General features: G+C 34.0%; 1 protein-coding gene and 2 non-coding genes across 3 annotated transcripts in view; 2 read left to right on the top strand and 1 right to left on the bottom strand.

The window, feature by feature from the left end:
* Nucleotides 1-270: 270 nt before the first annotated feature.
* Nucleotides 271-342, bottom strand: TRNAH-GUG (transfer RNA histidin (anticodon GUG)). Its single transcript has one exon. It is a non-coding gene; the product is annotated as a tRNA-His (tRNA).
* Nucleotides 343-10,318: 9,976 nt separating this feature from the next.
* TRNAH-GUG (transfer RNA histidin (anticodon GUG)) lies at nucleotides 10,319-10,390 on the top strand. The gene has a single exon. It is a non-coding gene; the product is annotated as a tRNA-His (tRNA).
* A 6,550-nt stretch (nucleotides 10,391-16,940) lies between these two features.
* The window catches only part of Orco (Odorant receptor co-receptor), a 32,143-nt gene continuing 22,408 nt past the window's right edge, over nucleotides 16,941-26,675 (top strand). The window contains exons 1-2 of the mRNA XM_074184076.1: nucleotides 16,941-17,103; nucleotides 24,118-24,290. Of these exons, the coding sequence (XP_074040177.1) occupies nucleotides 24,118-24,290 (173 nt within the window). The 5' untranslated portion in view covers nucleotides 16,941-17,103. The remainder of the gene's footprint in view (nucleotides 17,104-24,117; nucleotides 24,291-26,675) is intronic.

Genomic DNA, 26,675 nt, shown 5'->3' with positions numbered 1-26,675 from the left:
TAGTTGTTTCATAATTTCACGTAATCATTTTCATAGTTATAATATAACAGATATAATGAAAAAATGGATTTTTGAAAGAATGTTTTTCCAGTTAATATAAATAAAGTTCATCAAGAAAAATAAATTGCCTTCAATCATTTTCATGAAATTCATTGAATTGCAATCGTTTTTGCAGTGATATACAGCGCCACGAAAAAAAAATAATTCTGTTGAAATTTTTTGACCATGGCTAAGTGAATGAAAATAATACTAGTAACAAAATATACTTTCTGCCGTGACCAGGATTCGAACCTGGGTTACCACGGCCACAACGTGGGGTCCTAACCACTAGACGATCACGGCTGCTGGAAAGTATATAGTTTATTTCAGAATTCAAACCTTTCATGTTGTTCTTCAAGAAGTGTTTCAAATGGTTGGTTGCTCATTCATGCGTTTCGAAACTAATGTTCAATCACTGAGATAATTTGCGTTCACCTTTCGAAGTAACAGACAAAATAATTAATCAATATACCTGGTGGTCATCTTGGATGATATAATGTTGGAGAAATTTCCTAGCAGTGTTGAAAAAAGAATAACGTCCTTCCTAAAGCGCTTCCTATTTTCAAATTCAAATAAAACAAAGTATGTGTGAGATATTATCAAAATTTTTCATTCGTTTGAAAGACCTATTGATGCCATTATATGTGAAATGTAACATCGTTCAAATGTCTGCTATGGCCTATCTGGGTAGAGCCTACTCGAAACGTTCAATTTTCCATGACTGACGAATAAATCAGGCTGAATTTTTCGGGATGCATTGGACACTCTTGGATCTCATGTGAATTGGTATCGTTCCAAATTTGACAACTTCGTTCACATACCCATTCATCCAGAAACGAGCCTCATCAATGAGGATGATTTCTGCATGAAAATTAGGGTCAGTTGCCCACTGTTCCACAGCCCATTCAGCGGACACACGTCGTTGTCTATGACCAGTTCCTAAGTCAGTTGAATTTTGTACCATAAAATGGGCAAAGGGCGCGGTACGTTGCCCGAAACGACCACACGTTTTGATAAAACAATTCAACTACTTGCACGTGTTGTAGAATGCTATATCCGTCCTTGGTGATTTGGCAAAACTGACTGAATAAATGATTAATGATATGGCAGATGTAGCTATAATTCGTCAATTTTTTTTCCAAAATGATTCGATTTATTCAAATCGATGGGTTATTGTTGCTTCACACTACGTGTATAGTGTGAAAACTAATTGATACTATATAAAAATATAGAATGAAGAAAATAACTTTCGTCTAATTTCTACTAAGTTTAATATATTATATTATCATAAAAATATGTTCTATATTTTTCAATGTATGCCTGATTCTGCACAGCTTTCGTCGTTTTTGCAAACGTAGAATTAAATTTATGAATTTTCCATTCTGATGCAAAGAACAATAATGACCATAGTTTAGCTTTTTTCACCAATCAACTGCAGACAATGCCAAACTATAAGAACCTCACCTACTTCTATTTCGAACTCAATTCCACTAATTTTCTCTCACAAACGAAAACTATATTGTCGACCATATATGAAGTATTTTGATAACTTTTGATCTTGACCTCCGAATCATATATCATATCAAAAATATCCAGAAGTATTCAAAACATCAATAAACAAGAAAAATAATAAAAAATCGTGAATATTTGAAACAGTGAATTGAAGGAATATTGAAAATATCAAAAAATTTCATAAATAATTGAAAAATTTTTGTTTTGGCTTTCTTTCTTATTAGCCAGTGGGCTATGCTTGAAGACTGGCAGTAAACGGATCTAAAGAAATGAACTTTGAACGTTCAAGCCAGTCTTAAATATACCTACACAGTAGGTTGAATAGACTGCAGGTGTTCCTGTTCCAAAATTGAAGGTCGACTCTTCCAGTTGTATTGCCAATTCCATATGCAGAAAATTTTCTGTGAAGATTCCTGCACTGACGCCTGTCGGATATAATCCAACGCTTTTCGTGGTATTAGCCAGGGAAGTGGTTGTTTTCTGATAGGCGTCAGTCCATTCAACCTACTGTGTAGGTATATTCGAGACTGGCTTGAACGTTTGAAGTTAATTTCTTTAGATTCCTTTCTCTTGTTTACTAAATAAAAAATATACCATTTCAAAAAAAAATTAATAAAATCAGTGAATATATCATATTCATTTCATTCGAAGTATCAAAATTAATATATTAACTATAATGAAACGATATAAATACAACTTATCAGGTATACAAATACATATTTGAATATAAATATCAAATATATTGGTACAGAAGCATGAAGAAACTTTCCCTCAGTTATCTCAAAGGTGCGATTTTGTTCCATCCTTTTCATAAAAGAGGACGTATGCTTTTCACTCACAAGCGATATTGGTGAAATTGGTGACACGTGTGAATCGTTGTATTTGTGCAACGTGCCAGTATACAGGTGTCTGCAGTATGCTGTATGATGCCCTCTGTAAGTAGTGCCACTTTGATGCATATAGATTACAATAACAAGTAGCCACATTTTCTGCTGCAAAATTGTCCATATCTAATCCTTATAGAAGAAATTCGATGACAACATTCAATTTGCCTCTAATTTCCGTTGGAGAAAATATTTTCAAATGAATTACAAAAATATGGGTAAACTTGAGGATTGATAAGGACTTTGTGCATTTCCTCCTTTCCTTACATTTCGAACACGTCGGTTTTTCATTTCCATCCAAAGTTTCGTCTCTTGTGAACGAATCCAAGCATTGCCACAAACTCAATTGGTCGGTTCTTTGTGGTATGGAGAGAGATAAATCCCAGATCAAAGGTTACTGATGAGTGTCCACAGTGTGTGCATTTCATCCTGGATTTCAACTGATCAAACGAAATCATCTAAAATCTTAGAGTTATGCATCCTCAAATATTTGAACCATGACTCTTGTGCATTTCTGCTGTCGTTCAATTTTTCATCAATCTCCGTTAAGATTGGTTTAGGTTCCTCATTAATTATATTAACGTATTCATGTGAACCTTCCAAAATATAACGAAGAAACTCCTGGGCGTCTTGATGGGCATTACCCATGAATCGAGGAGCAAAACTTTGAATCTGATTTTTGACGGAGACTGTATTTACTACTCTATCAAATGGGTCTTCTGACCAAAACTCCTTGATAACTACTGCAAACGCTTTGGTTAACGCACCCTCCATACTAGAAATACTTCTTGAATACATGAAATCTTTTATGAATTCGTCCTTTTTCAAATATTCCAATAACCATCTTGTATTTGATAAACATTGGATTACGCTGTTCATGAAACAGGTGTTACCAATATTTTTCAACCCATTTAGCCAAAGAGTCCTGACTGAAGAATTTACTACTGGACAATTCAAAAAATCTTAGAAAACCATCTCAGAATTTTGCTGAGAGACATTTGCTTTGGTTTCAATCCCATAAAGTGGTCTGTTATCACCCCTCTTTTCTTTATGAAGTTGGTTTTCAGGAAACATGTGAATTTCATCAAATTTTTTATAAACAGGAAAGTACCATAAATCGAAACCGCATTTCCTATTTGGATTACTATACTAATTTTTTGAATCAGAAAAGATGTGGCTCTTGATTCGTGGGTTTCATTGGTTACCATTTTTCAATTTCATTTATGAAAAATAAGGCTTCAAATCCAAAAACACCAAAAGTTTCAACAGCTATTGGGCGAAAGGAATAATCATTTCCCAAATTCTGATATTTTCATAGTTTGGGACTTTCTCCTGAAGAGGCATCAGCACCGGCTCTCGCAGAAGTAGCAGGAAGATGGTAAGTTGCTGATGTATCCACACAAGTGAAGTCCCAAACAACATATTTACCGTTTTTTCCATGTAACAAGTGTCTCGATTTGTTCTAAAATCGCAGAATATTGATTTTAAGTTCATCAATACCTCGAGTGCAGCCTGGATATCTGTTAGAATGTTTATCCGCCTATTCAGTTGAGGTCTTAAAATGATATTATCTGTATTTGAATTGAAGGGGTTATATTTTTAGAAGTGATTAATTTTTGGGAAAGAAATTTTTTGGCTTTCTACTACTCCATCTTCATACAAAAAAAGGGATGAGGGAATCTTCCAAAGGAAGGAAGGAAGTAATCAATTTGAAAATAAGTAACTCTATACATGGATGTGTAGATCATGCATGTATAGTGTTCATATGGAAGTATTTGTTTGAAAGAATGTTTTTCTTTCGTTTAATTCAATGTTTGTATGGAAGTAGTTGTTTCAGGAGGACTTTCTTTCAGTTTGTGTCTGAAAGTTACTTCTTTGTATGATCTACACATCCATGTATAGAGTTACTTATTTTCAAATTGATTACTTCATTCCTTTCTTTGGAAGATTCCCTCATCCCTTTTTTTGTATGAAGATGGAGTAGTAGAAAGCCAAAAACTGTCTTTCCCATGTATGTTATATTGACTGTGATGCAATGTGAATTTTATTAGCTACCAATTTTGTAAAGATGGTTCGATTCTTTCACATATTCCTCATTTAACTTTTTTTCCTGATAATTTCAGTTCATTTCAAATGAGATTCTGTAGTGGTTCAAGAATTCGTGGCATTTACTGAATAACCAAATATATAAAATTGAATGAGTTTGTATACTTTCTTTCTTTTTCTTATGTTAATGTCAATCGATTTATTCTCAAACACTGGTACACATTTTCACAATCAATTGGGTAGGCAAAACTCACGTACCTAGTATTCAGGTACTTCAAATTGTAAAATATATATAAAGCATTGATTTTACTCAGTTTAGACACGCCTGAAGAAGCTATTGCATAGCGAAACACGTGTTGCGTTTTTGTGAATCTGTTTTGTGAATATCTCACAATAAAGTGTTTTTCGAATACATTATGAATTTTTATCATGTATCGGCCGATTCATAAAATAAATCATTTTTTGAAAGGCCTTTTGAAAAACAAGTTTTCATTTACATGGTCTTAGAAGAAAGACATTTTTATGATACTAGCGAACCGCCCCGGTTTCGCACAGGTGCAATGCTGATACCAAATATACATATGAACGCGTGCGGTTGCTGCTAATCATAAAGTGCTATAAGGCAAAGCACGGCCTTAGACGCGCCGCCAGCTCCCCGACCGATACCGCCGCAACCATATTGATTTAAAATAAATGCACAATGCTGTACTGCTTGAAATGAAGTGAAAGATGACAACTGTTTATTGTGGGTTTATTGTGAGATAAACATATATATCATGGCGGATTTTTTTAGGACATTTCAAAGATGTACAATACTGTGGTTGATATATTTTTTGATATATCCCGTATTGGTCAGCCAGCGTTTGGAATTTGAGCGCAAAGAAATGTGTTTATTCACGACATCACATCAGAAACCTCTAAAATTATCATTGTTTCCCTACTACGTGTGTCATAGTGTTAATTGGCATAAACCTCGGAAACGGCTCGATCGATTTTTATGAAATTTCATATGTATATTCGGTAGGTCTAAGAATAGGTTCAAATATAGTTTTCATACCCATAAGTGATAAAGGTGCACCACCTCAAACATTTTTTCAATATTTTAACACTATTTGTTGCCTGCGACTTCGCCCGTGTAGAATTTTGTTTGTCACATTAAGTTTCGTGACAGACCATTTGAAACCAATAGTTACAATATTTTTTTACCAACACAAAACTTCGGGTTTTCAACTTCAAAACTGATAAAATTCAATACAAATTTCAAACCCCAATTTTTCCCCTTAGTGGTGCAAATTCCTGATTCCTTTTCTTGATGCTCATTTGCGCTATACAAATAACCTATCTGCATATTTCAGAATTGTAAATTCAATAGCTCAGGCTGTACGTTAATGTAAGAGTCTCAGTCAATCAATAGATACCCACAATATTAAACAATATTAGCAAATAAAATAATGATAAAAAACTTTTAATACAAGCTTTTATTTAAGTGACCTAAAAAGATCAAAATAAAATTTTAAATCACATCAACCACATTCATTTATGAGTTTACAAAATTGAAATTATAATAAAAGTTTGTGGCGATAATTTCAATTTGTGATAGAAATTTTGTAATTAGGTAGGCACCTACTAAACTTGTAAGCAATTCATAATGTTTGTAATTAAATAAAAGTGCCGTAAATGCTTAAGATGTGGAACTTTAACTTTGAATAATTTTTTTGCACACGTAGGATTTATCGGGTTTGAAATTTATTGCAGTACCTAGTTGATCTGTCAGAATGTTTCTTGATTTAAATTCCATCTGACTGAATATGTAGAGATTTCTTCTAGGCATCGCGACAAGCTTTTATTATAATTCCAATTCTGTAAAGTCATAAATGAATGTGGTTAATGTGATTTAAAATTTTATTCTGATCTTTTTTGGGGAACTAAAATAAAAGTTTGTTTCAAACGTTTTTTATCATTATTTCATTTTATATTTTTCAGTTTCAATCGATAGTTATCGATCAATACGAAAGTCCATTTATAAAACGGAGAGTCCTTCAACAGAAAAACTTAAGGAACCAATGCTAATGACCCCTATATCACCAAATTACACAAGTCATGGTATGCCTCTCGTGCCTGTTGCTCACATTGCGAGATGGACCCTCTTACTCTGGAAACTTAGAAGGTAGTAGATGATGATATTTTTTACAATGCAAATGAATATGGGTTCTTACAACGTATTATACCATTTATTGTCTTCTTTTTAGAGTTGGGAAGTAGGTATTTAAAGGTGAAAGCTTGATTTAATTTTTTTTCTAGAAAAATATTTTTTCATTGAAGCCAACCCTGTATGTTGCATCTATTTCATGGTGGGCCTACCAACTGCCTATGATAAACGAATGCGTACACAAAATTTCGTGTCCCTGCTATTTACTGCTGAGGAGATCTCTCGTACGGAGCCGATCCTGACGGCAGCATCAGGTCACGTTTATGATTAACATGCATTGTCATCGATTCTGGACCAGCATGCAAAATTTCAGGTCAATCGAATGCCGGGAGTGGGTCAAATTAAACTTGCAGAATTTGTTAACATACAAGTCAAGTTAAATAAAAGCTTTTAATAATAAAAACTGAAAGGATTAGAATGAAATCCATTGGAAATCCTACTAATCCTACTTCTACTAATATTATGAATGTGTAAAGTTTGTGGTGATGGATGAATGGATGATGTTTTGTTTTTCACTTTTCCACGCCTGAATTGTTTTCATCAGTTTTGAAGTTGGAAACCTGAAGTTTTGAGTTGATAAAAAAATATTGTTACTATTTGTTTGAAATGGTCTGTCACGAAATGCAATGTGACAAACCAAATTCTACGCGGGTGAAACCGCGGGCCTGAAAGACCTGGAAGACCACTAATCAAACAAACTAATCGGCTTCATTGAGAAGTCGGGATTATTTTGTCGAGTGTGAATAGGTGTGAGCAACAATGAATCCTTGCGGGTTGCGGTGGAGGGTCGAATATACCCTCTCACTTTGGACTTGACCTAACCTAAGCTACACACTAAAATGCAATTTTTATTTTGAGATAAATGTTCTAAAAGATATCGAAGTTCATCAGAAAAGCTTTATTATGTTTTTGTCGAATGAGAAATGATAACGATGTAATTTCTGTATGACATATATAATCATAAAGAATGGGTACCTTCCAAACATGTACTTCAGAAGAGAATATCTTCATGGGTTGAAGTTTGTTTGGAATTCACATGAACAATGCTTCAGCCATGGCATGTCATCCTTCTAAAACTTAATTGAAAACAATGGCAAAAGTTGATCATTTGATCATTTAGGCATTCCAGATTAGTTCCGGAAAGCTGACCTTCCTAATTATTCACGATGACGGTCTCTTTATTAACAGAAAAAAATAATTCTCAACCACTCAACACAAATTTCACTGCTCCCATAAAATTCATTCACGACATGCTCTGGATTATTTTCTACCCAAAAATAAACGGCATTTTCTACACCCTTCACAGAAAATGCTCCAACGAGTGCTAGCCGCATTGAAAATCGTAGACACAACTTGAAATGCCATCCAAGTTCATTATGATAAAATAAATTTTCTTGTTCCAAATTGGTTCATAAGTACTTAATAAATACTCCTGATTTGGTTTTGTAATATAAATAGAATGCGAGTTGGATTTGTTAAGTTGATGGCATGATAAATTATGATGATGCTTTAATTTGTGCAAAAAATTTCGCTACAGCAGAATTTCGACTTATCAATGATTGAGAAATATTGATCGTATAAACAGAAGCAGTGATTAGGATAACAGCCATTGATATTGGGCGAAACCCGATACGATACGACTACAGCAAATGCAAATGAAATGAAGACATGCATGCTCGACTGTTATAGATGCTACCGCTTCCTCCTGATCCACATTAGTGGATCTCTTCATTTTCAAGGTCCTGGAATGAGTATCACATAATAATTGACTACTTCATTGTTCGTAACCTGTTGAAATTTGAAAACAGTTCTTTGTTATTGATAATGGACAGAAATTATTTTTAACCTCAAAATCTGAACCATAATTCTTCAAAATATGAATCATGAATGGACTAACCCGTTACTTGATGGAAATAAATCAATAACACTCTCCATGATGATGATGCCACTATTTTCATTATAATATTCATTCGTTCATTCTAATAAATGATTCATTTAGAGAAGGAATCTTTCCAGTTTTTTTGAAGAAGTCGATTGTGTTAGTACTGCCTAACGGAGAAGTCATCAATGGTCCATCAAGTCTTCGTCCAATTTCTCCAATTTCTGCAATGGCTAAATTAATAGAAAAATTAGTTAAAACAAGACTACATTGTTTTCTAAATGAAAACAAAACAATAAGTGATTGGTGGCTTCCAAAAGCAAAAAAACACTTCCGATGCCATATTTTCATTTCTTTATGTTTCTTTATGTTTATTCCAACATAAATGACAAACGTACCAACTTCTGAATTATATGGCTTGTTCATTGACAATAATTTAAAATTCAACAAACATGTAGATACTTTGAAATCCAAGCTCTCCTCTGGATGTTATGCAATACGAGTAACTGCATTTAAGCTCGGATCTGCAGAAGCTAGAATGGTTTATCATTCCCTTTTTGAATCCTGATGGGGTGTGTGTTCTACCACATGCCTTCAACCAGTATTACTGATACAAAAACTTGCAATACGATGCGTATGCAAAGCCAAGCCTAGGGAGTCTTGTCGGCCTCTTTTTGCCTCTAACAGAATCCTAACTGTGGTCTCATTATTTATATATGAAACAATCTGCCTCCTCTTCAGAAATAGGGTCTTGTTTAACAACTTGGACGAGCCAATGTATCAAACCAAGCAAAGATTCAGTTTCAAATTACCGCTGCCTTCTTCGACCATAGTTGAAGATTCCATTATTTACAACCGTCTCAAAATGTTCAATCACCTTCATCAGGCTAGAAGAACTATAAATGACCTTAGGGCTCTTAAGAAAGAGTTGAAAGACTTGCTTTCTGTGAGACCTTATTATAGCTTAGCAGAATTCTACGATGATAATTTTAATTGACTGGACTAACTGTAATATCCACGGTATTTTATTGATTTGATTCAATTCAGGTAGTTTAAATTGATTCATTCAATTTTATTGACCATGTTCTTATATCCTGAACGTTTGTATTAGGTTATTGTTATTTACATGTCTCTTTTCAATTCATGTTATCACTTTTAATGATTTTACTTTTGTGATACTTCTGTGATTTCATTTATATGTTATTTATATTTCGCAAAAGGCTTCGTCTATAAGAATTTATTCTTCAGACAATAAAGTATATTTGAATTGAATTGAATAAACATTTTTATTTCTAGACGCGTTTCGCTAACACCGTTTGTGAAAATTATGTCGATATCATCATGGATCTTCAAAAGATATCCAGTAAATAAGTTCAATATCAACTGTCCACCATTCTTCCTGATTTCTCTTGAATTTTTGTTCAATCTGGACTAACCGTATAAGATAAAGTTATCATTTTCAATATTAAAGTACCTCTATGTTTGATGAAATGTCTTACACAGATGTACAAACTTTAAGTCGCCTAATTCAGATTCTTGATTTTCAGATCAACTGACTTAATTTTCTTCTCTTCTGATACTGACGTTGCTGAGTGACGTTGCCACTCGTTCCGTTGAGTTTGGAATAACTGAATTCAATTTCGACACGCTCCATTAACAAAGTGACTGTAAGATACACTTCTTGAGCGAATCTAGATCACGAGAATTGTTTGAAATTTCGAATGTGAAATAATGATATAATCTCCGATAGCCGTGATCGTCTAGTGGTTAGGACCCCACGTTGTGGCCGTGGTAACCCAGGTTCGAATCCTGGTCACGGCAGGAGATTTGTTTTTTTATTATCATTATGGTCTTTTCGTAGAATGTAGGTCCGTTATTAATTTTTCATTGACAAAATTATAAACTGAAAAAAATTTAATATTTTAGCTTCGAAAGTTATGCTGCAGTATATTCCTGCAGTATACCCTTCTGAGGATAGCCCCTTGCTCCCCATCTCATTATGTCTTCACTACAGGCATACTCTGAAACAATTAATTTATCCACCTGCACATTGGATCATTCATCTCATTTTTGAGCGCAGCAATTTTCTGACTTCAAACTCGAAATTTTGACTTTCAACTCGGAATGTCGAGTCGAAGCCGAAATTTCGAGATTCAGGTCAAGGTTTTGACTATCTATCCTAGCAATGTTATAACATACAGTGCGTCTCTTATACTTTGTCCATACAAGCAACAGAGTGTACCAAAACATTGTCATGCATAGTGCACGTATTACTACAGTATTGCACTACAGTATTGCACTAAGGAACGACTAAACTTTTTCTATTATTTTTTCAATAGTATGCAGCTGGGTGATTGTGAATTTTCAGTGACTACAAAAATTAAAACTCCAAGAGCAATTGAATTTTAGTGACTCGAATGAATCAGTCATTTTTTCAGCACATATATTTTAAGTAAAATTTGTTCATTTTCTCTATGCTCTGAAGAAGATACAGAACAAAATTCTTCAAGAATTTTAATTCATACCCTTGTATTTATTATTGACGAATTTCACTAGTTTGGACTTCCATTGTCTAATATGATATAGATACTCGTAATATGATTTGAAATCTCTGGAAGAACAAATAAAATAAGAAAATCAAAATGAATAGCTGATAAAAAATAACATTTATGACACAAATTTTCAAATATTAACGACGAACAAGGTCACAAAGCTGAGGTTTTTGTAATAAGCAGCGGAGTTACTCAGATTATAAATGAGCCAACCAGGATTCCTGACCGTGATGGAGGATAAGGTATAAATTTAGTCTTCTAGATTCTAGATAAATACTGGAGAACATTCTAAACCGCGCAAAGTTTGGCATTAGAGATCTGCGGAGTGGGAGGATCATTAAAACAATTTCCAAAATTTTCCCCGACTAGATGTTTGTTTCAGCTCTAATGATCCATCAACTGGTGCTTCTGAAGTCACGGAAGTTATTCTATCATCCATGGATGCATATATCCTTTTTTCAATGAAACTTCAAACGGCAAACCTTGGTTCAACAAAAATCGGGAGAAAGCTGTCACCTACAAAAATCTCGCCTACGGGCAGTGGCGCAAAAATCCCAGTGCCGAGAACCAAACTAGGTTTGTTGATGGTTACAAACGCTTCAAATTCAGAAAAAATGAAAGCAAAGACCTTCACAATCAGAGAATTAGGGATAAACTGCTGGCCAATCCCAACAGGTCTAGATTCTTCTGGTCGGTAGCTAAAGCTGTTGATCTAAACTTTACAAAACCCACAATTTTACCACTAACACAAGCGAATGGTTCAATTGCAGAAACAGCCATAAAAAAATCGAATCAACTATAGCTGAAAAAGTTGCGTCCCACTCTACAGTCTGTTTTCTAGGAAAGGCACCACTCACTATTTCCACACTAGAATCCACAATGCCGAAAATTCCAAAAACATCTAGTCAGGCGAATTTTTAAACAGCTTAATATTGCTGGCGTCTGGCCCGTCATCGTACTTAAAAAGGGCGCAAATGAACTCGCCCCAGTGTTTGCAGACTTTTCAACTTGTCTTATAAGAAAGGGGTTTCTCCTTCTTGTTGAAATATTGCTCGTGTTCAGTCTGCTCCCAAATGGGGCAAGAGAAATCTTTAAAAGTCTTTAAAATCTTGAGCGATCACCAATATGGCTTTCGGAAACATAGATCAACAGGCGACTTTCTATCGTATGTCACCTATATTTGGAATATCGCATTCGAAGAACATGGAGAGTCAACAGCCGTTACGCTTGATATTTCTAAGGCATTTGACCGTTTGCTGGCCAAACTTCGATGCTATGGCTTGTCGGATCATTTTCGTGTATGGCTCTCCAGCTTCCTGATAAAACGTTTGCTGTAAGTGCACGATGGATATCTGTTGAATACTTTCACCATCAACGCTGGTGTTCCCCAGCGATACATATTGTCTCCAACTCTCGATATTAATTGTATATCAACGACCTATTGAATGAAACGAAAAATCCAATATATAGTTTTACTGACGACTGCACAATTGTCCCGTCATTTCATTTGAACTCCAGGACATCGGCTGTGGATGCACATCTTTACTGGCAGCAGGAGGTTGCATATATTAATGAGAATCTAGAAGTTATTTCGAATTGGGGTGAGAGTAAACAGGTTTCTTTCAATGCTACAAAAACTCAGGCATATGTTTTATCCAAAAAGATAAATGTCTCAGAACCTGATATAATAATGCCAGGACAGGCAATTTCGCTTTCTGCTTCGATAAGTGTGTTGGGGGCTGAAATGGGCACCAATATGTCTTGGCACAAATGTCACTGAAATTGTAAAGGCTGCTCCTTAAAAGTTTGGAACACTGTTCCGAACCAAAAAAACTGTACACACCTCAGTAACTTTTGATGCTTTATAAAGCTCAGATCAGACTTTTTGAAGTATTGTTCTCATATATGGAGCTCTGCCACTTAGCATACCCTGAAGCTGCTGTTCTCCATCCAGAAAAGAGGCATCTACCTGATTGGAGACGCGAACATCACTTGCAACCTTGATAGTCTGAAAAATCGAAGAAGTTCAAGTGACTTGGCACATTTGATTCCACCAAGGGCGGTACATATCAAGAATACGCGACGGACTGTGGCTGCTTATCGTTTTGAGATTCGACTCAGTATACCTCGAGTTTCACTATCTCATTTGGAGAACTGCGTTTATGTGGAATGAACGTTTCGAGAAAGTTTTTCCAAATGAACTTAATCTCCAGCGATTTATATCCAATGTCAATAACTACTTTCGCACAGGCACTGCTCTCAGAACGCCTTAAGGTTTTTTTTCTGTAGTGCTTATGTTTCGTTCTCAGGGAAAAAAATATATTTAGCCATAAAACGTGAAGTAAAATAACAGTAAAACAAAAATAAGCAGATTTTTTTTATTTTATCTGTTCTTTCAGAGATTCCAAATCATATTACGGGTACATCATATTACACAATGGAAGTCTAAACTAGTAAAATTCACCAAACACATTTATTATTGATGTTTTTTATGTGTTCATATGTCCATATATTACGGTTCAGCAAACTGTTGTGTTAATGCATTTACTAATCACACGTTAAAAGGTAAGACCTCGTTAGTCCTTAGCTCGCACAAGTTTCTCAACTTCTGAGGGTTGTCGTTCGTATGGGGGCGACAGCTGATTAACGGAAAAATAGACAGAACAGAACAGACTAATGTGCATTTTCGGAATATCGTTGTATTCAAATGTATTTTCGAAGTAAAATCTGCAGAGACAGAAAGCAATTTCTTGGTTCTGTTTTTCAACAGACGTTCTTGAGAGACCCCGTATATGTTGAAAGCATATTGCTTGAGATCATTGTGGATGTTATGGAAAGTGACTTCGAGAAGGGAGTCGTTGGGATTACTTATTTAAAATTGCTTGATTTCAGATCGTCACCAGTTATAAGTTGTCCATCCACTTTTCATTTGATTTACGTAAATTATTACATATTTTCAATGAGTGTTATAATTTTATAACTATCCATACTATATTATCTACTTATAAGCCCAGCTCCGCATGGTAACTTGAGTCATCAATTTTAGATAATATATTTATTAGAACAGAGTAGGTAAATATTGAGTTACACAGAAAAAATCTTTTTGATGGAAGGTTGTCAGTGAAATTATTACCTGAAGTATTCATTACACTGATCAAACTGTCAATCGACAATTATCAAAATGGATGATTTCAAATTCTAACATAAAAATTATATGTTATTTATTGTGGATGATTCAGGGTCATATTCGAATCATTCCTAATCAAATGAGGAAATTGGATATTTATTGACATATATTATAACTGTATTATATTTCCTGAAAGCATATTTCAAGGTCGTAGGGAAGTTAAATAATGAATGACAATTCAAAATCAGTTGTTGGAACAGAAGTGGATGAAATGCAATCGAGAAAACAAAACTATTTTCAGACATTCAAGAGGAGATACTCAAGAAGAAAAATAACTTGAATGAAAAGAAGTAAACACTGACTATAAAATTCGAAAATATTATAATGTTGATTTGTATATAAACGAAACAAATGATTGTGTTTTGATATGAAAATCAATTGATAAATGGGATGGACAATGAATGATATGAAGTAAAAGTGATCACATCGACATAAGACTCAATCCATGAATAACAAAGGTAAACTAGTCGGTACTACAGTACCATAAATGCATTGCTGGGCTCGACTGTTGCCGCTTACGAAAACGTCATCTATAGAATCGACTGAATATTCAATTCATAAATATCCAGGCTACTAAAGCGGTCCTCTGTCTTTCACTTCAAAGCAACTAAAACCCAGAACCAAATCAGAACCAATGTGAATAACGATGTTTCAACTTTCAGTATCCTCAATAGTCTTCGGTAGCTGGTATTTCAAAATTATTTGTGGGTCATTCAAAGCTTTTTGGTTTAGTGAACATCAGCATGTTTTCCTTCTTGAGTTCCTTACAGGTGATCTTCATATTGACCTGCCTAGGAACTTAATTATTCAACTTGTGTGCAGCTTCTCTGAATTTCATTTCACACCAGTGATCATTTTTATTTCAGCTTCGAACCACTTGATATTTCATTGGAAGTTCCTAACATCCACCATTATTCACGGTTCACTTGTTTTCCTTCTCTAGATGTTTTTCTAGTATTCGCTTATGGAGGCGACCTCAAATCCTAATCGTGTGTACATTCAGCCTCTGCAATACGAGGGAAGAAACCAGGCAACAACGAAAAATATCTTTAAAAAAATGGTTACTTCAAAAAGCTGGTAAAATACATGTTCGTCACAAGACAACAAAGAAGAGAAATTGTCGCATCCAGGGCTATCTCTTTCTCACGTTAGAGGACTGAAGAATGAGGATAACGATGAGAATTGGAATGAGAAGAATTGAGTTCCATTGTAACATTAAAACCTACTTCAAATCAAATCACACTAAACGTATCATCACCAACCTAAACGCAAACGATGACAAAACTGGTCATTGATAGTTTGCATTTGCAAATATGAGTTCAAAAGCTGCAATCATATTGAAGGATGACGCATTCAGTCCAGTTGATGTGGAAATTCTCGATGTATGGATCTTATCAAGAGAGAACTCGGACTAGGGTGCATGGAATCGAAAAACTGGGAGTAGAAAAAAAGAGGTGAGTATTCAGATTACCATTAAATGGTCTTAAACCAAATGCAATAGCTCAGTCATCACCCGAAGACGATTCTGCATACTAACAATCAAAACATTTTGAACTAGCGTGGTCGGAAACCATTTTTTTCCCTGTTATTCAAACATCATCATTTTTCCTCAATTTTCATTTTTACTGTTTATCCATCGAGAATTTACTTGTGCTTATTATACATTGGTTTATACGTGTTGCTGAAAATGAATGTTAGGATGGTAAATTAACTTCAAAACAGTGCTAATGAAGGTACCACGGTTAACTTCCTCTTCTGTTCAGAAGAGGATTGCTACAAATCAAAACCAAATTGAACTTGTACAATTTTTTGACCGATGGATCGATCCAAGTCGGCCAAATATACCATCCAAATTAACCTCATAATTGTGACCTTCAACTTTTCAATATCTTTTTCGGATCCAATTTTGGAGCCGTTTTTGAAAGTGAGACTTTTATTTATTGCAACAGGCATTACTGAAAGTCTTTGCAAATTATTCAAAATAGCTTGTAATACATTTTTCACCTCGCTGAGGTTAATTCAAGTGATAGAAAAATCAAACGCCTTTAGACAACCTCAAATATGTTTCCTCTACAACAAAATCTCTTTTTTATGTTCTTTCTTCAGGTTTCTAGATTGACTTAAATATTCAAGAATATATCTAAGATGAATAAATTAATAATGCCTAATATATAAATATTTGAAAGTCATGGAGCGTATTTGAGCATGGACTTTGAAAATATAATAGTAAAACTATGTAAAATGTAACTTCAAACTTGACCAAGAAATGTCCCTTCAGTCAATGTCGCTTATTTCTCCTCTAAATGTCAAGTACTTTGATGAAATCAATATGGGTGAGCTTATTCCTACCAGTGGATCAACCCAATCATTTAGAATTTTTTTTATTGAATTGTCATTAGAGACTTTCATCGTTTCTGGGGCATGAATATTGAATGAAATGAATTATTGAGGAAGTTCGAGTAAAATTATACAGAACATCTCGTATTACAAGGGAGGATTTTGCTACGGAATAGAATAGCAGCTGGTCACGTCATAAATCCCGCCTACTTTCAGAAAGAGGCAATATCTGATTGGTCCACGAGGTTTTCGTTTTGCGAAAAGGAGTTCCTACTCGTTTTGGATCTTCTTGGCTATCAGTTACTAAGACAGGTGGGTTGAATTGTAATTCCAAAGATTCATAATTATCTACAATTTTTGGTTCTGAGATGCGATAGAAGTGCTGTGGTTTTGTGCTCAATAATGTCTAGTCTTTGAGGTTTTGTTGGAATTTTCTGTGGATTGCATATCCTTCCAAGGCAAGTATATTTTTTCCAGCTAGTAATGTAATATTTCAGAATCAAATAAATTCAACTTTTCTGTAAAACTTGAATGGTTCATGGTCCACCTGCTTCATCGATAGTTGATCTGCTAGTAACTGATTTGAATCGCTCCAGTGAGAATAGTTTTCCATCCGATAATACCAATATCAAAAAGAGTATTGCTCTTCTGTTTTGAGGGTGAATGTTTTCATTGGACTTTTTTTTTCCTAGAATATTTCTTCATATTCAGTGCTTGATTTTGGAAAACGCTATGTTCATTATCTTCAAGGGAAACAATAGCCTCATTTTCAATTTCAAAAACAGTTTTGTAACTGAACTTGTTCATCATGAAAATATGATTCTCAAAAGGTTTCCATTATTTCAATTATGAAAATAATCTTCTCACTGTTTTTACCAAAAAACCTGCCAGTGGTGTCGATAATAACTGCAACTAAGCAATTGTTTTCGAAAAATGTAATTTCACAAAAGAGTTCAGAAACATATGAGACCAGTATACATAATGGAACTTACATGCTTTCTTATTGATTTTCAAGCAGCAATCTAGAACATTAGCAAAAACACGATGTGCAATACGCCAGTATTGCTTCGAATTCCACTTTTATCATAGTTGTTTTTTTGTCTGGTTCAGTATGAAAATAACGTGAATAATATGGTATAATTGATATCCATGTGCACATTATCTATATTCTATATCTATATGAATATAAATGTGAAAGTTGGTCATAATATAACTATAAGTATTTAGTAATTCTTGCTCCCTGGTCCGTGCGCTGCCACTGGAGTTACATGCAGATAATGTACCATAATATTGTTCATCTTAAATACAGTCAGTTTCAAAAAGTTTGCACCACATGGAAATCTATTTTATCATCCATTTGTCAGAAAATTTTATTCCTGATGAGAATTGGTGCATTGCGGGAAACTTGAAATTGAGTTGTCAAAATTTTAAATTTCCGAATGGTGTACATTTGTGGTGTGTATTTTCGACATTTAAAAAAAAATATTAGGAAAATTTGTTTGGAAATAATATTCAGATTTGAAATCACAGCCACCTACGTAACAAAACAAAAAAAATATTTTTTTATGATTCTAGCCTCATAAAGAGTAGGTACTTGTATATCATATGCACCTTAGGCGCTTCCCTCATATTACTATAATAATATTTCAATGTGAAATTCAGTCCAATTTATTATTTGAACTAGTATATCGATGTTTGTTGAAAATGGTTTGAATTTTTACTAGTTTTTTGGTGCAAAATTGATATTTCACTCTGTATATATGTCCATAATAACTATCAGTAGGTATGATTTAATGACAAAAAATAATGACTAAATTAATTAATGCTGAACAATTAAGTTACACAAATCTTTTTTAGAAAATGTCAATCAAGAATTTTGTGCACGAATAATAAAATGTTGAGAGATCGAAGGAAGAAGACACGTGAAAATTATTGATTTATTACACAGGTTTCTAAAAGTTATTGTAATTTGGTTTTTATTTATGTTTAATATGTAAATTAGGACTGCCCTTTGAGGTAACACTATGATTAAAGTGATCGTAAACTTACAGATTTGTATTACTTAATTGTTCAGCAATAATCAATTTAGTCAGTTATTTCTTGTCATTAAATCATACTGATATTTATTGTGGACATACATACAGAGTGAAATATCAATTTTACAAAAAAATAGTAAAATTTAAAACCATTTTCAACAAATATTGGTATACTAGTTCGAATAATAAATTGAACTAAACTACGCATTGAAATATTACTATAGTAATATGAGGGTGCATATTGTAGTAATATGAGGGTGCATATGAGGTAGAACCATGAAAAATTGATTATTTCATTACGTAGATGGCTATGATTTCAAATCTGAATATTGTTTTCAAATTCAAACAACTCTTCTAAATAAACCTTTTCAATCAAAATTTCTATTTTTCGTTCTCTCATGTACCTTGTTCGAAAATTTAGAATTTTGACAACTCAAATTCAAGTTTCCCGCAATGCACCAATTTTTATCAGGAATAAAATTTTCTGACAAATGCAATAATAAAAAATTTTACCCTATGGGGCAAATTTTTTGAAACTCACTTTAGTTCTAAATCAAGGTCCGCGATAGCATATATCTACCTCTTATGTGGTGGTATATATGCAAAATACTGAGCTATAAATACAATTAAATTGGATACTTTTTTTACAATGCACAATTTAGAATATCTGTCAAATTCATATAAAAAATGATGAAAATTTTCGTTTTAAGTATTCAGTATAGATAAACTTTGTCTTTTACACTAAGTAATTTGGACGAATCATTAAAAGTTATCACGATAAAATTAACTTGACGCAACGCAGTAATCCATTATGCGTCGCGTTTACTATAAGACGACGGGGGACGATGTGTTGATTTTGCGATTTTTTTGTAGGTGATATAATTCGATTCTCAGTACTCAGTTCAGTTGGTATATTTTTTAATTACTGTATTTTTGAAGTGAAAATATGAATTAGTAGCTATTGCCTGCTATCAAGGTACAGCTGAAGCTACTGCAGGTAGGTTCTTTGTATAGCGTAAATGAGCACCAAGAAAGTGAATCAGGAATTTCCACCCCCAAAGAAGAAAAAAAGGGGTTCAAAGATTGTATTGAATTTCGTCAGTTTTGAGGTTGTTTGAAGTTTTGTGTTAATAAAAAATCTTGTAACTATCTAACCTTTGCTTGCTGTCGTAAAAACTACACCATTCATATCGCCTTGGTGTTTCATTACTGACATAATTCCATTAACAGGTATGGAATTCAATATATCGAAAAATATGTTTAGTTGAGTCAGACATACCTAGACAGGTATATTCATTTCTTATTCGAGTTGAATAAATACGTCTGTTTTGATGCCTTAATATTATATAGTCCTCTAATTATTATTTGGTTTTATATTCAAATTGAGACATTCTTCTCGTTACTTTCATCTTGTGTATATTCAGTATGAGTGAGGTTAACAAACTCATCGGATAACCAGTTTCAATTTCTTTTTCTATATATATGGTGTATTTTTCAATTCTAAATATATCATATGAAATATTGCAAGCAAACTATTTGCTTTTCTAGAAAAAACATTGTTATTGTTCAATTTAGTAATACCACCACTGTCATGCAGCTGTTTCGGAAGGAGTTTCACAAATCTTCTTCAACATTTTTTGTCACCCTTGTAGCCAAACGTTTGCACCGTTAATGTATATTTTTGATTTATTCTTTATATATTTGTATAATGGGTTCCCTGCCATAGCAATTCTCTATGTATCTAAAAACCTCGCACCCATTGGAATGCATTGAATTACGTCGAGAAAGGATTTGTTGAAACAAACTGGTTTTATATGTACCTACGCATTATTTAGTTCAATAAAGTTTTCGTTGGTCCTGGAAGGTTTAATAATATATGATGGAATTGGTCGATACTTGAAAATCCATAACTAACGTATTGAAAAAACACTGTGAGATTTTTCACTAAACAATTTTACAAAAACGCAACACGTGTTTCGCCATACAATGACTTCTTCGGGCGTGTCTTCACTGACAATATTCTATATATTCAATGCTTGATATATCTAGTTTTACAATTAGAAGTACCTATGTTTCAAGTACCTTGATTTTTACCTAAGTTTGTAATGAATTAAGTTACCTGAGCCTATGCCCCAGTTTCCACATTTGAAAAAATATTTAGTAACAGGGAGTTATTCAATTCTAATTGATCGTTCAGTGAATCACCCGAATTCCTGAATCTATTGATTTCGAAACATTCTAGAAGATTGAGTTTCAAACTCTTCTCTTCTGAATGTAACACGTCGTATTCATGATTAAACTATTGTCCTTCTGCTAAAAGGTGGTTAACAAATGTGGAATTGGTCTTTCTATTCACAAAACTACTTTTATTTCCTTTATTTCTTTGGGAAAATGTTCTCCCTGTTTGACCAATAAACAGTTCTGGGGAATTGAATCACTCAAAACCAATTTTCCGATTAGACCTGTGATGTCATTTGTAATGGCACCCACTGTAAAAATCTCAAAAATCTTTATGAAATTCATAACTATACCTTAATTTAGTATAATAAATTCTTATCAATTAGTGGATAATATCAAAAGCGTGATCCTTCCTGATAACGCAAAATTAATATCATTTGATGTCCAAGATGTATTTCCCAGTATTCCGCTAATTGAAACACTTGGACTGGTTGATTGTCTCTTAAAGTGTGTATTCGCCAAAAAAGCGAGCCCGAGCGAACAAGAACGAACAAGCGTGAACGGACATTCTGCATCAATAATCAATAATGAGCGAACACGAGCAAATATACAGGAATGCTCGCTCATGCTCGCTCGTACTCGCTTTTTTGGTGAATACGCACTTTCAGATATATTTACCGCGCACGCACTACTCGCACAAAGTAGATGGATCAACTACGACTACGAACTTGAAGATATTCGCTCTGGTGTGGACGAGACATCAATATGTCGAGCAAACATAAGCGAACACGAGCAAACATACACGAATGCTCGCTCATGCTCGCTCGTGCTCGCTTTTTTGGTGAATACGCACTTTTAGACAAAAACCACGTGAATTATTTCCAGATTGAGGAAAAATTCTATTCATGTAGCGAAGGACTAATAATGGGGTACCCTTTAAGCCCTTTGCTGGCTGAAATTTTCATGGATAACAGAGTATGAAATCCATAATAATCAGTCAACAGTTTCTTGTACTGGTACGTAGATGATATCTAAGTCTGTTTTACTGCTACAGAGAGGCAATTAGGCAAGTTCATTGAATATGTCAATTCCATCCACCCGTCAATAAAATTCAACACTGAGAGGAAGGTAAATAATTCAATAAATTACCTTGACTTACCCATTACAAAAAATAATAATAAACATGAATTTGCAATTTACACGGACTTTATCATACATAATTCTTTAAAACAAGCCATGGACCTGATCTACCCCAATTCAAGATGTGATAACGTCAGTTATAGTACAGTGTCATATTTGGGTGAATCAACGAATAATATTGCCCGTTTTTTGAAGAGAGAATGCGTAAATGTAGCTTACAGAACGAATAATATTCTAAGTAAAATTTTTGTGAAACAATAAAGGAAAAACTTTGGTGTCGGATAGATCAGGAGTATATGAGCTGACTTGTGGCTCATGTCCAAAACTGTATATTGGCCAAATAGGAAGAACATTTTCCCGAAGAATTGAAGAGCATAGAAGTAGTTTTGTAAATAGAAAGAATAATTTCACATTTGCAAACCACCTTTCAGCAGAAGGACATGAGTTCAGTCATGAATACGACGTGTTACATTTAGAAAAGAAGAGTATGAAACTCAATCTTCTAGAATGTTTACAAACCAACAGATTCAGGAATTCGGGTCATTCACTGAATGATCAATTAGAATTGAATAACTCCCTGTTACTAAATATTTTTTCAAATGTGGAAACTGGGACATAAGCACAGGTAATTTAATTCATTACAAACTTAGGTAAAAACCATGTACTTAAAATGTTGGTACTTCTAATTGTGAAACTATATATATTAATAGTGTCCGACAGAAACTGGTTTTTACGACCGAAACCGAAAACGAATTTTGGCAACGGTCTCAGTTTCAGCCGAAACCGAAACCGAAACTTCGATACAAGGATTAAGTTTTGATGGAAAAATAAAGAAAACGTTTTAACAATCAGTCAGTCTTATGCAGTCTTCGACATGTTTACTTATTGATAATCAACATAACAAATTCTTATTCAAGAAAGAATATTAATTGCACCTTGAAATACTTAAAATAGGTGAGGTGTGTAGATCCTTCTTTTGAATATTATTGATGGTTTTTCAAAAATATTAAACATAAAATTACTTATTTAAGTTGTTACCTGATATCACAATAGGTACTTAATATTTATGTAATAAACAAAGTAAATCACGAAGTAAGTCACGACATGATTAGGTACGTGGAGGCGGCAAAATGTCTTCGTCGCCTGTATGAAATTCAATGCGCCGAACATGACCGATCACAGCGCGAGAACTCCCGAATGCAGTTTTGGTTTCGGTCGTAGTTTCGGCGGGTTTGCCGCCGAAACCGAAACCGGTTTCTTACCGAAACTCAACCGAAACCGAACTTTCGGTCGGACATTATATTTTAAGCATTGAATACATAGAATATTATTAGTAAATATATTAAGTAAATATATTAAGCATTGAATATATAGAATATGATTAGTAAAGACACGCCCGAAAAAGCCATTGCATGGTGAAACGCGTGTTGCGTTTTTGTAAAATTGTTTAGTGAAAATCTCACAATGAAGTGTTCATTGAAAACGTTAGGTTTAATAATACTTGTATTGTGGTGGCCCATGCCTGCATTTCATTTTGAGTAGGCAATGGTGAAGCCAGTAGTATTCTAATGTGAAAATTGATTAAATCTTATTTCAGCTGTGTATTTGCTACTAACCATCCATAACCGATGCCCCTGTATTGTACAAAATTTCATTCAGAATCAGTAAAAGTTCCGTATTATACGAGCAGCAGTCTGATTTTTCTTGACCACTCACAAAAAACCCTGAAAAATCCGTTTCACTACAACCTTAAAGCAATTTCCCAAAACTTCGAATTGTTGATTTGGAGGTATAATTTTTCATTATTTGATATTATTTTTTTGGTATTTCTATTGAAAAAAGTTGTCAGCTGGCTAGACTATGATAGTTCATAAACAAATGCTATCTTCAAACTTAACTTTATTAAATCGAAAAAATTCAACTGAATTGAATAAAGCCTTTTTCAAATGAACCGTCAGAAACTGATCTTTAAACAAGATCAAAAATCTGTCCGTGGTGAGATGAAAAACCAGTAATACATTCCACATTCCAAAGGCTACTCAAGTAGTTTGAAATATTCATAACAGTTCATAGATCATGCATAAAATATTCAATATTTTTATTTATTTATTTTTTCAGATGATGAAATTCAAGGTATCCGGCCTTGTGGCTGACCTTATGCCTAACATAAGGCTCATACAGGCATCGGGTCACTTCATGTTCAATTATCATGCTGATAATTCAGGAGCACTCCATGCCTTACGACTGGGATATTCTTGCATGCATCTAGTTTTCTGTTTAGTGCAATACGGGTAAGGTTCATTCTATATCGAACTCAACCAGATATATCAATTAGTTTTCAGTCTTATATTATTTTAAGGAAGTTAGTGTGTCACACAATTGGTTTCAGAATTGTTGCACACCAAAAATTTTTGTTTGTACTTCTCGATGGCGGCCACAATCCTGCGTTCTTTTGTCGAATGAATCATATTCTCGTAATCGTTGATGAAGTCGAGCAAATATTCTATGTGAAGGATACTGCCGTTGAGGATACATTTCAGCATATCTTCTAGAAGCTTCTAACCCATTCCCCTACGACAGACCGTAAACGTAATGCATATCAGCCATTTCCTCATTTGTGTATGCCATTTTAATAACAAGTGAATTATTAAAGTAACAAATTAAAAACAGAACAACAACACACAATTAGTATTAATTAAATTTCGAAAATTCAGAAACTGACAGCGTCATACCAATTCAATTGTCACTATCGCTAATAGCGACCTACTAGATAGATTAGTTTCGTATTTTCGCATTTATGACGATGTATCTCTTTAGTTGTTCCTAAAATAATTTTTTGCGAACTGGTTTATTTTGGGCAAAAAACCCAAGAGACATTTTTTGTTTAGAATAAAACAGGCTATTGGAAATAAATTTTTAAATGGTAAACAAATAATTATTTTTTTTTATTTCAATAAACCGCATCAACCCTTTGAGTCATTAGCGGTGGAGTTGATAAATAACATTTATAACTTCCTAATTGAATCTAAGGTATGTAAAAATGGAATGATTTTGTTACTAACATTTCTTTCAGGTTAGGGGATATCTTAAATGTGTCTCTCTCAGTTTGGAATAGGGGGCATTGCACTATAATATGTTTCACAGTTAGTTGAACTTCACAAATATCACAAGTTGGTTCATTTTGTCCAGACAGCAGGTATTCGTGTGTGAGCTCAGTGTGTCCTAGGCGGAGTCTTGTCATTGTCACTTGTTCTCTTCTTTTCGTTAAATGATTTTGCCACGGTCCTACGTTCGGTTTGTCTTCTTGTAGTTTCGATTGTGTACTCCAAATGTTCTTCATCTTGTTTTTGATGTACGGTTTTATGTCTATCGAAGGAGTGTATTGCAGCGCAGTCTGGTTCGGGTTATTGATTGCTTCTCGAGACTTTTTATCGGCCAATTCATTTCCAGTTATTCCTATATGTGAAGGAACCCAAAGTAATATTGAAAAATGTGGAACGCTTCACGATTTCGCGTGTCATGCTTGTGAAAAAAATTGTTATACAAATTTTATGTACACCATTTAAGGGGCTGTATCTTAACAAGGGATGCTCCAATGCAGTTCCTTTATATCCTATCTTATTTTCGATGAGGAATCACCTCCTTAAATGTTTTACACTAATTCAGTTACACCCTGTATTTATATGTGGATGTATATACGTCTGGTGCCCGTGCATTGTGTATTTTTTTGTGTAGATAGATAAGGTCTTTCTTGATCATAGTATAAATCAGAACCCAAAACAACACATTCATGATCCAACAGCAGACAGCAGCTTTGTTTCCACCTATCATATATCTCATTAGTGGTACTAGGTCAGCCTGGTAATACGTATACATGCCAGACTCAACTGTCCTCGATAAGTAAGTCTGGGTAGGTGGAGACGAGAGATGACATTTTTCCCTAGGAGGTACTGAATTTTTTTGTAATGGCGTAATCACTGTGTTTGTTTGTTCCATGTCCAATTATCATTTCCAAGTATTCAAACACTCTACACGAATGTATAGTTAGATTTTGATCGATAGTCAAGTTACGAAAATCATGTTTTGCTATTATATAATGGTAGATGAACATTTTTGGTGTAGTTTATAGTGAGACGTCCACTTTTCATCAATTTTTTAGTTTTTTCTTGTAGAGATTTATATGAATCAAATGTTCAAAATACTGCGGTATTATCGTTTCAAATAATAAACCATTCAGATATCCATTGTAGTTGATCGTTCCAAATATAATGCCTTCAGCTATACCATTCTCTGAATTCATTAATGGTGTTATCAAGTTCAACACATTGAAATATAATTGACAAATAAGACTCAAACAGTTTAAGTTGATTGCCCCCATTCCCATTTCTTTCGTCAATCCTAGCAATAGAATATGGCTCACCATATGGAAGGCTTTGATCAGGTCATAAAATGCACTTGAAAATGATTTGGATTTGTCCAGGCATGAGTAAATCTCCGAGAAAAAGCCAAGATAAGATTCAATCTTGAGTAGATATATCTTCACTGATCGCTGAGAGTCGTTTATAATCAACAGTTGAAAATATTCATAGTAAATTTTTACTAAATACCTTGTCAAAATTCGTTATCACTGAGACTCTATTTTTAACGGATTTATTTAGCTCGTCCTGTTTGTTTGG

This window comes from Leptinotarsa decemlineata, unplaced genomic scaffold (genome assembly GCF_025532065.1).
Source record: "Leptinotarsa decemlineata unplaced genomic scaffold, Ldec_3_MD MMD2_tig00026354_RagTag_RagTag, whole genome shotgun sequence".
Lineage (NCBI taxonomy): Eukaryota > Metazoa > Arthropoda > Insecta > Coleoptera > Chrysomelidae > Leptinotarsa > Leptinotarsa decemlineata.
The sequence above is the reverse complement of the archived record's forward strand: the minus strand, read 5'-3'. Positions and strand labels throughout refer to the sequence as shown.